The 16913-nt window shown below is 49.2% G+C and overlaps 1 protein-coding gene across 1 annotated transcript in view; it reads right to left on the reverse strand.

Annotated features, from left to right (window-relative positions):
• Positions 1–16913, reverse strand: part of LOC142575034 (neprilysin-1-like) — a 622756-nt gene that overhangs the window by 79251 nt on the left and 526592 nt on the right. Inside the window, exon 16 of the mRNA XM_075684001.1 lies at positions 15473–15540. Within this exon, the coding sequence (XP_075540116.1) occupies positions 15473–15540 (68 nt within the window). The remainder of the gene's footprint in view (positions 1–15472; positions 15541–16913) is intronic.

Consider the following 16913-nt stretch of genomic DNA (forward strand, 5'->3'; position numbering starts at 1 on the left):
ACTAATTTGTGTGAAACATATTACTGCAAAGAATTACCATGCAGTGAAGTTTACAAGTTCAGATGCACATGTAAATTACATCACAATTGACAGTAATGAGCACAGCGAAAACCTATATGCCCTTTCCGCTCTTAGTGAAGTGAAGTGAAGTGAAGTTTATTCTTCTTTTCAAGGAAAAGAGGGAACCGGGACAAAAGGCGGTAAGGCCTGACGAGGCCCCGGCACCCATACAGTTGGCAGTAACAATATAAATGCAAAAAATATATATATACATAGAAGGCGCGACAGATATGTCAAAACAACGCTACAATGCGCACAGTGAAACTTAATTCGGCAAAATCACAAACATGTGCAAGGTTATATGCAAGCACACAAAGTTATACACGTACAAATTCAATGCGTACATGGCTGGTGAATTAAGACACGAAAATATGGAACTGCAGCAAGCTATTGTTGCTTGTCCGCAAACAAAAATAGAAAGAAACGTATGTATAAAGAAACGGTAGATGCATTTTCTTACACTTGAATTTCGCCTTCAATCAAACGTCGTTTCATGTTTTTCTTGAACACATTTTTAGATAAAAAGAAATCATCTCTAAAGGGAAATTTGTTGAGGGCGTTGGGTACTTGAAAATTTAGCTTTTGTTTACCATAATTCGTGCGTGTTCGTGGTACACGTAGTTTTACCTCACGAAGGTTGTAATTTATAGTACTGTCAGCAATAGAGTACAAACTGTTTCTATGAATGTATTGTAACAGCCGTAAATAATACACTTGTTCAGCTTGTAGTATGCTATGTTCAACAAACAAGGGTTGTGTACGTAATTTATGTGGTGCGCCGCCTCTTACTATGCTTTAGTGCACGATGCTTATTTCCACCCCCACCACACTAACAATGCGCTTCACCCTATCACATACGTGTATTGCGGAGTAGCAAGCTACAAAAACGTTGCATAATTGGGTTTTCTAAAGTTAGCCTTCTCGCAATACACCCCTATTTTGCCGTGATGCCTAAGCAATGTACTGCCGTGAAGCACATCAAAAGTGGAAAGGGAACACTGTCACTGTATGTAGTAAGTGTTCTTTAATTATACACTCACTGACCCACCGTGTCCTGTCACATTGCGCACACCGGGACGCCTAATAAGTAGAATTATTATGCAGGGTGATAGCGGCCCCCTCCCACTTTTAGTACAATTCACCGCAATACATTCGCAGGCTTCACCGCGTAACTGAATTGTGCTGCGGCGAAACCGAGGTGCACATATACGAAGTGAGTAAACATAAGAAATGGCTTTTACAACACTACAGGAAGAAAACGCACACCATGCATCAGTTTACCAAACGGAAGAGCGTTGCAACAAAACGTAGCTGATTCGCACAGGTCGCGTAGCACACTTATCAATCGTAAAGGGAACCCGTATTACGGGTAATTCAAAATTTCAGGCGTACACAGAAATATGTTTATACATTTATGTTCGTACTCCCTTCTTAATAAGACTGAAAGAACTTCCACAATAGAATTAATTTAGAGCACACAAGTGCACATAACCCAGACACTTGCCTCCTTTTTAACTCGGTCGTAATGCAAATGACATGTAGCACGGAATAACCTGAACAAGCTGTGTGCTAGCATCGCAAACTTCGTACTAAGCAATGAAAAAGCCACAATCCCGCGACAGCCGCTAATGAAACCAAAACGGGAGCACATGTCAGTGAACGTGTAACTGGAGCCCCTAAGCCACTCTGCTCCTCCACCACTCCCGCTGCACCACTCGTTTTAAGCACAGCACAGAAACCACACATTCAGCGCTGAGCAGTGGATGGTCGACGCAGTCGCAGTTACGTGACTTGTAATAGCAGCAGATCCGTGGATGTCGGTTAAGCATAAGCGGACACGGCGACGCCACATCGCGGTTCGCTGAACCGCAGTGCCGAGGCGCTAGGCCACTTTGTCATTCCAGTCGTCATCATCGCCCGATTCTCAAGGAAGCACGGGCCATACAACGCGGTCTGCCAGAGCTCACCGAGGCCAAAGCCGCACTGCCGCACTACCACTACTCACAGCATTCCGCCAAGTAATACAGAACCTACATCCAACACACAGGCAGCTTCGAACAACGCGCGGACCTCGCGGACCTGAGAACGCGCACGCGGAGAACGAACACGCCACGGCGTCGCTTGGCGCCATCATCGCGCCTTCTCAAAAATTCCTAAAGTATCCTGTCCCTAGGCACCTAGGATCAGGTCACGTTAGGGATCTTTCTACGACATTCAGACGTATGCTCCTATACGAGCACGAAGAAAGCCTCTGGCACGACTAATTCGGCGCAAGCTTTCCAGCTTATTGGACATAACAGGAGCGTGTGCCCATAGCTCGCATTCCTTTTTATTTCTCTTTTCTTCAGCGTGTGCTTCTCTAATGCGCATGCACAGGAAAATAATGAAGAAAACGTGCAAGGCTGGAATGCAACTGTGTCATAGGGATGTAAGGAGGGTTTATTCTGCTCGGAGAGCAGCAGCAACAAACTCAGCACCAGCAGGTAGGGCGCAGCCAGCTAACGAACTGGGTACGAGCCACGCGATGGCAACGGGGCTTTTCAGCCTGCCGATCTTCTTCGTCACAATCACCCCCGGAATTGAAGAGTAGCCATCCTGGCGACCTAGGAAGAGGTGGGCGGATCGTAATACTGCTTCAGCTGGTCAATGTGCACAGTCTCTCGCCCCCGACGACGCAGATCGGGAGATGGCGATACGGGTTCGACCACGTAGTTCACTGGCGATCCTTGCGCAACCACGCGGTATGGCCCATGGTACTACGGGAGGAGCTTGGACGAAAGGCCAGGAGCAGCAACAGGCGGGACCCAAAGCCACACGAGTGAGTCGACGGGGAAGGGGTGAGGGGGAGGAGTGAGGTCATGCCGCTCTTTTTGGCGGCAATGTTGAGCAGACGTCAATGAACGGGCCAGTTGTCGGCATTTCTCAGCGTGCTGAGCAAACGCAGAAACAGGTGAGCATTCAGCAGGGTCCGGCCGGTACGGGAGAACCGTATCGATGGTGGTGGAGGGACGGCGGCCGTAAAGCAGAAAGTATGGTGAGAATCCGGTAGTGGCTTGAGAGGCAGTGTTATATGCGTAAGTGACGAACGGAAGTACAAGATCCCAGTTGGAGTGGTCAGATGCAACATACATTGATAGCATGTCACCAAGAGTTCTGTTGAATCGTTCTGTTAAGCCATTGGTCTGTGGATGATAAGCAGTAGTAGTGCGGTGAATAATTTGGCATTCAGATAAGAGTGACTGCACGACGTCCGAGAGGAATACGCGGCCCCGATCGCTCAGCAGTTTACGAGGTGCGCCATGGCGGAGAACGAAGTTGTTTAGAATGAACGAGGCGACGTCTTTTGCTGATGCGGCAGGCAAGGCGGTGGTTTCAGCATACCGTGTCAAATGATCTACGGCGACAATAATCCATCGGTTACCAGTGCCAGTAAATGGAAGAGGTCCGTATATATCAATGCCGACATGGTCAAATGGCTGAGCTGGGCAGGGAAGTGGTTGGAGAGGTGAGATGGAGAGATGCGGGACACATTTGCGTCGCTGGCAGGCAATGCAGGAGCGTACGTATTTGTGGACGAAGGTGTACATCCCTCGCCAATAATATCGTAGGCGAAGCCGTGTGTAAGTTTTTGACACTCCGCCGCGACCACACTGCGGGCCAGAATGAAAAGCGTAGCATAACTCTTGTCGTAGGTGGCGAGGCACTACTAAGAGCCATTTGCGGCCGTCATTGTGGTAATTGCGGCGGTATAAAAGTCCGTGGCGAATTGTGAAATGCTGCGCCTGTCGGCGTAACGCTCGAGGTGCCGAAGTTGCCGGAGGATTTGACAAAAAGTCGAATATCATGACGATCCATGGGTCTTTTCGTTGCTCCAATGCCATGTCCAGGATGTCAAGTGGTGAGATGTCATGTCTGTAGGTAGAACTGCTGCTGTCTGAAGTAACTGGTAAGCACGAGAGGGCATCGGCGTCAGAGTGTTTGCGTCCAGAGCGATAGACGACACGGATATCATATTCCTGGATTCGGAGAGCCCACCGAGCGAGGCGGCCCGACGGGACTTTAAGGTTAGACAACCAGCAAAGAGCGTGATGATCCGTCACCACGTCAAAGCGTCGACCGTAGAGATATGGACAAAATTTTTGAAGAGCCCATACGATAGCCAGGCACTCTTTTTCTGTTACTGAGTAATTGGCCTCAGATCTCGTGAGGGCACGGCTGGCATAAGCGATGCGAGCACGGCACCAAGGCCGATACCACTGGCGTCAGTGTGAAGTTCTGTAGGTGCGCGTGGATCAAAATGGCGCAAGATTGGCGGAGACGTGAGTAGGTGACGAAGAGTCGTAAAGGCATCATCAGAGGCTTCCGACCAAGCAGAAAATTCATTGTCGCCTTGGAGAAGTTGGTTTAGTGGTGCGATCACAGTAGTGAAATTGCGAACGAAACGTCGAAAATAAGAGCATGGGCCAATGAAGCTGCGAAGTGTTTTCAAGTTAGTGGGCTTCGTAAATTCGGATACGGCGCGAAGTTTAGCTGGATCAGGAAGAATGCCTTATTTGGAGACAATGTAGCCTAATATAGTCAGTTTTCGAGCTGCAAATCGGCACTTTCTTAAGTTAAGCTGGAGACCGGCATTCCGGAGACTGGTCGAAACTTGATGTAAACGCCGAAGATGGGTAGGGGTAAAGACGACAACGTCGTCGAGGTAGCAGAGACAAGTATGCCACTTCAGGCCGCGTAGGATGCCGTCCATCATGCGTTCAAAGGTGGCGGGCGCATTGCACAGACCGAACGGCATTACAATGAATTCATAGAAGCCGTCTGGTGTTACAAACGCGGGTTTAGAACAGTCAGCGTCAGCCATGGGCACCTGCCAGTAGCCAGAACGGAGATATAAGGAGGAAAAAAACTCCGCTCCTTGCAAACAGTCAAGTGCGTCGTCAATACGTGGCAACGGATATATATCCTTTCGGGTAATCTTGTTAAGCCTTCGATAATCGACGCAAAATCTTATGGTGCCGTCTTTTTTTTTCAACTAGGACGACTAGTGACGCCCAGGGACTACTAGAAGGCTGGATGACACCGCGATTGCGCATATCGTTCACCTGGTCATTGATAACGCGTCTTTCAGTCGCCGATAATCGGTAGGGACGCTGTCGAATTGGTGCATGGCTCCCAGTGTCGATAGTGTGCGAAACAGTCATTGTGCGGCCGAGTGATGTTGCTTGGCAGTCAAAAGAGGAAGAGAATCCTTGGAGCAAGCCAAGAAGTTCGCCGCGCTGCGTCGTTGTAAGGTCACTGGCAATAGCTGGCGCAAAAGAACGCAACAGTAACTGAGGAGGCGATGCCTCGAGAGCAGCAAGATAAGTGGAGTCGTCCATCGTGTCAAATATTGAAGATGAGGTCAGTGGCTCTGCTCTGCCAAGGCTTTCACGGCGGCGTAAAGTAATTGGTTCAGCCGATGGGTTTTAGACACACATGAGAGAGGCGCCAGCTTTGAATTCGAGGATGGCGAACGGCAGTGGTAGTGAACGGCGGCGAACAAAGAGTTCACACGGAGCGAAGAGTACTGTGCCGTCATCTACAGAGTCACAAGAGATACTCACAACAGTGGAAGACAAGGCAGGTATAACGGTGTCTTCTGAAACAGCGATTTTGCGACAATGGTCCTTATGGTCCGTGATAATATCGATAGAAAACTGGAAGAGCTCGATATCGGCGCGGGCGCAGTCAATGATCACGTGATGTGTGCATAGAAAGTCCCAACGTAATATGACGTCGTGTGAACATGATGGCAACACGATGAATTCTATGATATAGAGGACCTCCTGAATTACGACACGAACAGTGCAGGCGCCGGATGGCTCGAAGTGCTGCGCGTTGGCAGTTCGAAGAGACAGTCAGAAAGCGGCGTCGTCATTTTTCCTATCTTGCGGCAAATACGGGCATCTATCTCTGAAAGTGCAGCACCGGTGTTGACAAGTGCTAGTGTCAATGTTCCTTCTATTTCGACTTAAATGACGTTCTTCGGGGAAGTATGAGGCCTTATACATTTCGCTGGCACCGCAGTTCTCGCCTCCTGAACTGCGATTTTCAGTTTTCCTGGCGCGAATGGCTCTGCCGCCGGTGCATGGGGGAAAGGAATCGGCGGCGAGGAGAAGGTGAACGGTGAGCGGCGGAGAATGTGGTGTCGACGGCAGGAGGAGATTCAAAGGTGTCCGAATAGTTGCGGCGTTGCTGGAAACGTGGCGCATATGGACGCACATTGTAGGGGACGTTCGGTGTAAGCAGGCGACAGTGACGTGCCACGTGTCCAGCACGGCCACAATAAAAACAAATCGGACGGTTGTCTTCCGTGCGTCAATGCATGGTCTTGAGGTCGTGCATAGTGCACCAGTGGACGGACTGGAGGGGATACGGGTGGCCGCAAAGGTGGGCGAAGGGGGCCGTAGGTCTGTGGCGCAGGCCTCATCGCGACTTCGGCGTACGTCAGGGGAGCGGCCGTCGGAGCCTGCTGGAAAGAAGGCGAAATGTGGTCGGCTACCTGCTCCTTGATCACAGATTGGAGAGCGGGCGCCAACGGAGATCTTGGCTGGCCGTGTGTAAGTGGAATCAAGAAAAGCTGACGAGCCGCCTCTTCACGGCCGAACTCCTTGATCTGTAGGAGCAGCGAAGTGTCATCCGGTGCAGCATCCAAGCTCGACATTGAAGTGGCCTGAGGTGTAGATTGGCGGGTGGCTAGGCGCTGTTTGCGCAGTTCGTCGAAGCTTTGACAGAGATTGACGAGTTCAGAGACAGTCGACGGCTTTTCCGCCTACAGCATCTGAAAGGCGTCGTCTTCAGTGCCTTTTAAGATATGGCGGATCTTCTCGGTGTCAGCCATTGTGACGTCAACGCGGTTGCAGAGGTCGACAACATCTTCTATATAGCTGGTAAATGTCTCCCCGCACTGTTGCGCGTGGCCACGCAAACGTTGCTCAGCGCGAAGCTTGCGAACCGCGGTGCGCCCAAATACCTCTGTCACGTTAGTCTTGAAGGCCGTCCACGTCGTCAGATCATGTTCGTGGTTGCGGTGCCACACGCTGGCGACCCCGCTCAAATAAAACGACACGTAATTCAGTTTTTTGGTGTCGTCCCAGTGGTTGTGGGTGCTCACCCGGTCGTAGTCAGCGAGCCAGTCTTCTACGTCATAGTCTTCGGTGCCACTGAAGATGGGTGGGTCGCGTTGACGCAATGGGCCGGGGCAGACCACGGTAGTCACTGGGGCAGCGGGTTGTGGTTGTGGTGGTACTTCTTCCGGCATTATAAAGACGGGCTGCAGTGTCTGATTACGAAGTTCCAGAATTCCGGTTGTACCCAGCAGCTCCACAAATTGTAAGGAGGGTTTATTCGGCTCGTAGAGCAGCAGCGACAAACTCAGCACCAGCAGGGAGGGCGCCGCCAGTGAACGAACTGGGTACGAGCCACGCTGGCAACGCGGCTTTTCAGCCTGCCGATCTTCTTCGTCACAGGGGAAAAAAGAGCAGCGCAAGAGGGGATTATCAACTTTCCGATCTAGTTTCAAACGCGGCCCAAGGTTACGCTGAGTTCGCAACATGGGCGGTGTCACGCCTGTGGAAAGAGCCTAGCAAACGAAACTTACGCTTCGAGTAAACTTTGCGCGCATGCGCTACTTTTGCTCATCTCGTCGCTTCGCCAAGGTGGATTTATAGGTGGATCGATGGCCACCATCGCCAAGGTGGCCATCGATATGAAAATTGTAAAGGCCGTGAAATAAAAGAAATTGAGAAAAAATAATTCAATGAAACTTTTTTCGTTCGACAACTTTGTATAAATGTTTGTACATATGCAGCGGCCAGGGAAAAATCTCAGTGACGCTGTCCTTCGTGCAAATGTATTACGCAGGAGGAGTTATCACCGGTCGTGTATTGAAATTGCACCGAAAATATAGTCGCAGCAGAGAGCACATATGAAAGGCAGGAGTTCTGCAGAATATACTAGGGCGAGTCAAATGAAAGAGAGCCAATGCGAATATACGACAAACGGAGTACTTCATTTAAAGGTAGTCTTCATGAGCATTGAGACATTTGTCCCACTGACTAACGTGTCGCGTGATTCCCGTTTCATAAAGCTCCTTGGGCTGCTGCTTCAAAAAGTCTGTAACTGACTTTTTTACGTAATCGTCCGACGCGAATCTGGTTCCCTTGAACTGTGTCTCCAATTGCCCCGAATTGCGGAAGTCGCAAGGCGACAGATCTGCGGCCGAATCTTATAACGGTTCGGAATACGAATCGTTCGCTTCGTCGCTTAAGTCACTAAATGTGCCACTCCACCGCCGGTGGGGGAAGAAGGGGAGGACGCGACCAATAGATGAGAGGGTGCCACCTCTTAAGCGTACGTCATTATATGACGAGCTACTCGAGGAATTGCAGAATGTTTCTGCTTGCTAAATAAACGTAAAATATAAATTAAACATTATACGGCAAGTTCTAAAGTATAAACGTGTGGTGCTGGGCGTTTACGACATGCAGAAGTAATTTATTATTGTCTTTCTTTGTCATTCTCAGCCGACAGGTGGTATTGCAAGCGTAAATGAGTTGGCAGAGCGCAGCGCTATGTCGTCTGCTACCAGGAGCTTGCAAGATGCACGCAGCAGAAACGCACTGCCAGCACTTTTTAATTAGCGAACGCAACAAAACCGTGAACTGGTTCTTAGGGTCACCTTTAATTACCAGCCGACTATATCAATTTCCCTTCTTTTTTCGCCCTTTGTCATCGGCTAGGACATGACTCGCTCGCCGCCGCGCTGCCGCTATCCCCGCGATCTGCCCCACGGCGCGTCGCGTGATAGAAGCGATGGAACTTGAAATCATACGTTACGATATACGGGCCCTGCAATGCCTGCGCGAAGTAAAATTGAAGTGTGTGGTGCTGACGGTGCGCGCTGTGCCGTGAAATTGAGGAACAAAATGTGGCACTCCCGAATTAGAGAAGAAAAGGCAGTCAAACAAGAGATCTCCACAATATCTTCGCGTCCTGACTACATAGTTTTACCAGCCTAGCGAAGCAAGCTCTGAACCAGCCTAGGTTGAACCTTTCCGATTGCTGAACGGCGATCTGCGAGCTATTCGCGCTGGCGATAGGCCTGGGAATTTGATCTCACCATGCAAATATCTCCTTGGCATTGGCTTTGAAGCGTAGCTCACGGGAAAGCTGACCCAGCCCTTCTAACAGGCAACACAGTAATTGCGGGAGCAACTTCGTGGACAGTGTCGTCAGCAGAGATCTAGGCCATTCCGATGAATGCTTCGCTTCCGACCGACCTCTGGGTGCTTCAGGCCCGTGGCGATGAACCGCAGCGTGCAATTCCGTCCTCGGCATGGAATGACCACTGGTACGCTTGCACCCGAGTCTCCTCCAGTTGATAGCTGAGCCTGCAAAAAATGTACTTACAGAGCCGGCAGGAGTGGTGCAAATAATTATCCGCCATGTCTTTGAACGCGTATCGCACCTCCAGCCATGGTCCACACCGAAAGAGCAACGCCAAGCAGACGACAAAGGCGAGTAAAAGCTTCCAAAGCGACCAAAGCACGCGCGCGCGACGCGCGCGTGTCTCCGGGGTCGCGCGACCGGCGCGCGCGGCCAGGGTCGCGAGCCAACAACCAATCCATAGCAACGGCACCCAAAGCGGACTACCCCTTTTCCGGTTCCGCTCTTAGCCAAAGACGGGTTCGCTTTGGAAATGATTGACAGATGCGTGACGTGATCGTAATTTGCGGTGCCACCCCGCTGTCTCTGACGGCCTCTGCTGCAAGCAAAATTTTGACCAATCAGATGAGGCGCAGTCAACCGGTTCCCTTCCGAACCGTTATAAGATTCGGCCCCAGGGTTGTATGGCACAGGTAGCAGCGTTTTCCGCTTGAACTTGGGCGGTTTTGTGTGAACCACATCAACAACGTTGTTGATCCCAAGATGACCCCATTCGTCAATTTTCCACGTCCTTTGTTCTTGACTGCGACACCACCCAGCCGATCCGGTGTTTGACAATATTTCAAGCGATTGATAGTCTCTCCAGGTTTTGCAGATTCGATCAATAATGGCCCCTGATGATCAAATAACAAAATCAACAACAACTTCCCGGCGGAAATGACTGTGCCTTCTTTGGGGGTGGTAAATTCGAATGTTTCCACTGTAAGCATTAACGTTGTGTTTCAGGCTCTTAATACTGGCACCATGATTCTTCCCCGGGGACAATTGCAGACAAGATGTCGCCACCTTCATTGTGATACCGGATCAGATGAGTCAGGGCAGAGCCGAACCTCTCCGTCTTGTGGTGGTGGTGGTTCAAAATCATGGGCATCCATTGCGCACACAAAAGCCGATAACCGAGATCCTCATGAATTATGGTGTAAACCAAACCGTGACTGATGTTCACAAGCTCTGCCATTTCAACGATGCTTATCCTCCGATCTTGTCTAATCAGATCATCAACCTTTAATGTTGTAATAATAATAATATTTGGGGTTTTACGTGCCAAAACCACTTTCTGATTATGAGGCACGCCGTAGTGGAGGACTCCGGAAATTTCGACCACCTGGGGTTCTTTAACGTGCACCTAAATCTAAGCACACGGGTGTTTTCGCATTTCGCCCCCATCGAAATGCGGCCGCCGTGGCCGGGATTCGATCCCGCGACCTCGTGCTCAGCAGCCCAACACCATAGCCACTGAGCAACCACGGCGGGTCTTTAATGTTGTGTTGGGGGTGATTGCACGGTATCTTTACCGTGGTCTTGGATGGTGTTTGCAACTTTCACGTCCTTCTTTTGACCGTTTGCTCCAACGCTGCACAGTGGCCAATGAAATGCAATGTTCATCGCACACGGCAGCCATCCGGCGACTAATTTCTTTTGGGGAAACACCTTCAGCTGTCAAACATCTCACGACACCACGTTGTTCAACTTTTCGAGCGTCAATTATGTCGCGCAACCATGTCCAACCCAGTGTATGAGAGCATTAAAGAGCATTTATCCTCACACCTGCGTGTCCCTTTTCTAAATGACAGATGCCTTCTGCTACACGCATGCCTCGCAGATAATGAAGCGAACCGTTATTGCACGGGGTGGCTTGGTGAGCTTTCATTTCACTCCCCCTCGTACATTAGAAATGCGAAGATACAGGTTTATAAACGGCAGAAAGTGTCACGGGAACCAAAGTTCACTGCACGTATACACAAAACCTCGCAACAAGATATTTAAATATACGTATACATCTCCAATAAATTTATGTATCTCAGAAAAAGTTAGTGTATATAATGAGTCAAACAAAGCAAATAAATATGTGGGACACTCACAGATTCACAGATCACAGAATCCTAATGGCCGCCCCCCCCTCCCTCCACTCCCCCCGATGTATCGTGCGTGACGGAAGGTGGCGCGCTTTCTTCCTGGCTTTTCTCCCTTGCGCACACAAAGCCGAGTTACCATCGTCGGCTCACCCATGCCACCCCTCTCCCCCCAGCACTTTCCCTCGCACATGGAGCATGCAGCGCGCGTTCATGATGTTATCGCCCTTGGACTTTATGCGCAACATGAGGGCGACGGCAGAAATGCGCCTGGTATGTCAATATAGTTGCTATCGCAATAATATATTAAGAGTATCTGGCAACTGAAGCGTCCCATGGGCCTTTGTTTTCCGCAAAGGAAGTAACGAAATCGAACTTTCAACATGCGGCAATTTGCTACGTGGCAACAACGTCTTCTTTGTTTTGTGGGCCCAGAGCATTAAAATAAAAAAAAACGCACAGGAAAGGATCTTGGCCGGAATCGAATGGTAACATTGAGTAATAATGTGGGTACCGCAGGAATATCTAAGAACACGTGAGACGCTTGGCCCACAGAGAACCATACGCACATTGCTCGGTATCCTACACCGGCGAGACAAGACTTTCCGGAGGAGTTGCACTTAAGCCAACACGTTGCAATCCATCAAGTACCCACGGTAATGGCGGCGAGCGACCATTGTTTATATTACCCGTCTGCTAGCCAGAAAGCGTCCCAAACTCTGCCAGGTGAAAATACACTCGGCCAGACAAAAACGAACGCGAACCGAAGTGCGCCGCGCGGTGGGCAGGGCAACATGAGAAAAACTCATGCACTCCGGCTGACTCTGGCAGCCCGCGGGCAGCGAGAAAAAGAGAATTGAAGGGGCTCAGTGTGTACTCGCGAATAAAAGTCAAAGTAGAAAAATAAATAATAACGTAGTTGCCTTTATTGCCGTTACGGTCTCGACATGGATGCTTTGGCGCAGGTGAAAAGTATGTTGATATTCTTTCTGTCTCATCACGACACAAATGAACCACCACAACGCCTTATCTCATTGGACCTTGCTGCGTGCTTTGTCAACTTGTCTGATAGTGTGCTATTTGGCTTGTCTCGTTGTATGATCCAATGTACGGCTTTAGAAAAGGTAATGCATCTTTGGCGTCAAATGTTTGTAACAACATTAAACCCACAATGTTCCGGAATTGAAAATCTGATGCATGACTTTGCACCTCAATGCACCTTTTGCATCAAAAGTTGATCAGACCTTTATACCCATAAACTTTCGGAATTGAAATCCACGCGCTCGGTAGATTCCGCGGCCTCCGCGAGATGTTGCGACGCGCCCGCTCGCCATCAAAACGCCCTTGAAACCTTGGTATGCGTTATGTTACTCCCGGTGCATGAGCGTTGCCGCTAAATCCAGCCAGAGTTCGCAGTGTTCGCGCTGAAATGTCTTTTCGAGCGTGAAACAAAGCATTGTAGACAAAGTCCTGAATAATTTCCGACGCCGGGGATTGTTTTGGTAGGCGGTGCATGACAGCAGGAAACAATTGCGGGGCGGTTCTGAAGCCCCATACGCCTCCCCCCCCCCTCCAGCTACGCCACTGGCGCATACCGAGTGGCCCAATGTTTCCCGACAGTAGCCCTCTTCTTCCAGCATAGTAGCCCGATGTACTAGCTATTAGACATTAGGCTGCCCAGTTATCCAAGTTGGCGTGAAAGACGTCAGGTACCGACAAACGGACTGGGTGAGGTTCCCAAAAGAAAGGTAACCCAATTAAAACGCGGACAGAACTTTATTTGCAGTGACTACTCAAGCAGCGAAAAGCCGAAACGCAACCGGCATGAAGCGTGTACTGCTCCTCTGTCGCACTTTCGACATGCAGCGTCGTCTGGCGGTAGCACCGCTGTGAGGTCCGCGCATACCTGGTGACACATACACAGCTGGCGTAGAAAAAGTCCATTGAAGAGCGGCACATAGCGAGTGGCACACGTCCGGTGGCACATGCCCAAGTTGGTGCAAATGATGTTCATGAAGAACATACCCGGCAGCACATACCAACTTGAACGGCCTACATTTTAGACGGCAGTACCTTCGCGATTGGTCTACATTTTTGGGTGGGATAACTGGATAGGTAGAAATGAAACTGGTCTGACAGTGCCAACAATGCTATTCGCGTTGAAATGCGAATACCATTGTTCAAGTTCATCCCATATATAAATATGGGATGAACTTGATCCGCAAGATTTCGTTTGATAACAGCTATCGCTGCACATTGAGTCTTGCTGGTCGCAATCCTTAGCGGCTCGTACCTGTTTGGGCGCAATTCCTCCAAATAAAGAGGTAAATTCTTGGCAGTCCAACGCTTCTCCCCTTCACGCGAGGGGTGACGCGATAGACTGCCCTGACTCCACCCCATGCTCACCTTCAACTCGCTGAAGACACTGTCGTCTGTCGACTTCAACTATAGGCTGAAACGATTGTCGGCGCACCGACTGTTTGTTAATGGCTGCGAGAACAAGCTGATATGATGTTTCTGTAGTATAAGCATAAAACTTCCGTATCCTATCAAATGCTGGATATGTTCTTGCGGTAACTTGAGGCAAAGCGCAAAAATAAAACTACGAGGACAACAGAAGAAAGCGAAGACACAGTTGTCGTTTCCTTCTCTTGTCCGAGTTTCTTCTTTTGCGTTTTGCCTCAAGTTATGCAGTACCAGCTAGCCCACCAGTCTCTTCTGTTGTTCTGGTGGTATACGGGGAAACTATTTTGAAGTAATATATGCCTCCTGTGAAATGGTTAAACTTTTTTATAACACCCTTGGAAGCATAACTGCGAGTCGGCCTAGTTGGAACATATTCATATTTATACTTTTTGTGCGCAAACAAACAGGGACGAAGAATAGGGGCAACACAAGGACGAGCGCTTTCTAACAACTGGTTTTATTTTTGAAGAACTACTTACTTAAATACCCACAGATTCGCAGATACCTAGATCGCGCAGTTCTGTGGGTATTTAAGTAAGTAGTTCTTCAAAAATAAAACCAGTTGTTAGAAAGCGCTCGTCCTTGTGTTGCCCCTATTCTTCGTCCCTGTTTCTTTGCGCACAAAAAGTATAAATATGAACCCTTGGAAGACCTTGAAATAAAGCACTTATTCTAATGCACGTGTGTTGCTTTTTTCTTATTAGTCCATTGAGCGCTCACTGCCATACATTTGCTCGGAACGGAAGTGTGCAAAAATAAAGTGCTCGATTGAATGATTGTTTATACAGCCGATGCCGGTTACTATGAGCACACGTGAATGATTTTCATCACCGTGTAATATTGTTACGTGTACCTCTCCACCAAAGATGTTACGTAGAATTCATGTAGCCAAGGTGCTATTTACATGGTATATATATAAGTACAGGAAGAACTGGCTAGCCCGCATAAAGCAAGCCCGTCGTCGTCTTCAGTTCCTGCAATGGCCGCTATGTTCGTCGAACATTTAAATGAATATCTTATTTCGACAAAAGCCTGCCACATTTTAATGTTGGAAGCAATGCTTGATGCTTAAAAATCAGATCAATGTTGGTCAGAATGATCGGATCGAATGTTGCAACTTGTCACGCAGAACAGATTATAGCCTTTCTTTTTCTGCTTGAAAAAGCGTCGGATAAGGCATGTGGGTCGGCCGTTGCCCTGCTGCCCTCTTGAATTACACACGCAGCCAACACACCACCACTATATTTAACGCCACAGTGGTGGCGTTCGTCTGTCTGCATTGAGGCTCCTGAGATTACTTTCTTCAGCTTCTCTAAACTCTACAGTGCGCTTCGACGAAAGAGGGTGACGAACATGTGCCGCAATACGCTCAGACACTCTTACTTGGCGGACTATTTCGGACTTGCAAATGCAACAAAAGCAAGAATATTTTGTGCTTTTAGACGTTAACAAATTTCATTGAATGTCGGCGCCGACCGGCGACCTCGCCGCATTTCCGTCAGAAATATTCTTCTTGTAGCTCGGTCTTTCAAGCCGAAATTTGAATGCCTACACAAGGCATGGCTCGCTACGAGAAGGTGCTGCAGTCGATCGCCCGAAGTACTCACCGTTCTGAGGACAGACCTTGGCTAGCTCTCTTCCGATACGAAATGTCACCCTAGGGTCATCGAACGGCCTGCAGTAAAGAAAAGGGCAATACAACCAACGTTTCTCCAAAAATGGTAAAACTGTGACAGAGTATAAACATATGAAACATCGCGATGCGACAACCCATCCAATGTTCCAGGCGATGCCGCAAATATTACGATTATGAAGGCATGGTCACTTATAGCGCCATTTTCTCTCGTTTAGAGATCGTAGCTTTGCTTCGATCAAAGAAGCCTTCAGATATCTGTGTTCACGAAGACGACGACGCTGTTGATTTGTACGCGCTCTTATGAATAGGCGTAAGAGAAGTGGACTGCATCCTGCAGCGCTGGAACAGCGGTAACTAACAATGTTTATTGCATTCTAGCGTATATATGTCATATATTGAAAGCGTAGAAAAAAAATGAAAGAATATAATGTCGGCGCTGCGGGTGCGGTGTCACGTATCAGGCAAATAGCGGATAGATTTCGTCTTCGCCAGTAACCGCATTCACCGTTTATCACTATTATGAAATTATCCTTTGGCGCAAGACGTGCCTACACTTTATGCGAAACTCCACAAATGTCGCCCAGTTGTACTGGGCGTGAGGGATACTAGTGAAAGAGCTCACGCTGCTGTCGTTTTAGAGAGCATTCCTGCGCTTAGCGTCGGCGTCCCTCGGCGTAAACTAGTGCACAGCGAATGATGAAAGAGCGAACGCTAAGTGCATCGTGGAACGAAAACGGCTATAGTCAAGAGAATGCTAGGAGGAAAGCGGAGGAGGAGGGTGCAGCGGTACCATGAGGTAGAAAGCGGAGAAGGGGGGTATGGCGAGAGCGTGAGAAGCGTAGTGCCGCGCAAGATGGGCGCTGCGGCGACGACCGCAACGAGATGGTGTCAAAATAGCGCGCCGTCGTCTGTTCACCGGTGGCATGCGGCGAGCTCATCCACCGATACCATATATGGAAACAAAGCGCTGCATGAGCGGAAGTCTGTCTGCTGCGGCTGCTGCAAATGATGGCTACGCGTCACTCACGCGTTGCCTCTCGCGAACTCCAGATTAGCAAGACATCGAGCCACACTTCGCTTCGTTTGCAATGTGCCGCACGAGACAGATTGTCCACGCCAGCCAATATATCGCGAGATGAAAAGACATATAGATCTGCACTCACATTTAGGATTAGGGAGTATCGTAATCGTCGGTGAATTTTCGCGTCGAAAGTTCCATAACGTGACACCGCTTCGTCTCGGTAGCGTTCGTACTGCTTGCAGTGAGCTTTGCCATCGCGCGGTTTAGAATGAATGTTCTAGCATTTTTGGACCACGAACGTTGTCGTTTGTCTTCGACAATCACTGACAACAGGGTCAGTTTGCTTAGGACCCTAGTAAGGATACACTACAGTACTCGGATCACTGGACCG

The sequence above is a fragment of the Dermacentor variabilis genome, chromosome 3 (assembly GCF_050947875.1).
Source record: "Dermacentor variabilis isolate Ectoservices chromosome 3, ASM5094787v1, whole genome shotgun sequence".
Lineage (NCBI taxonomy): Eukaryota > Metazoa > Arthropoda > Arachnida > Ixodida > Ixodidae > Dermacentor > Dermacentor variabilis.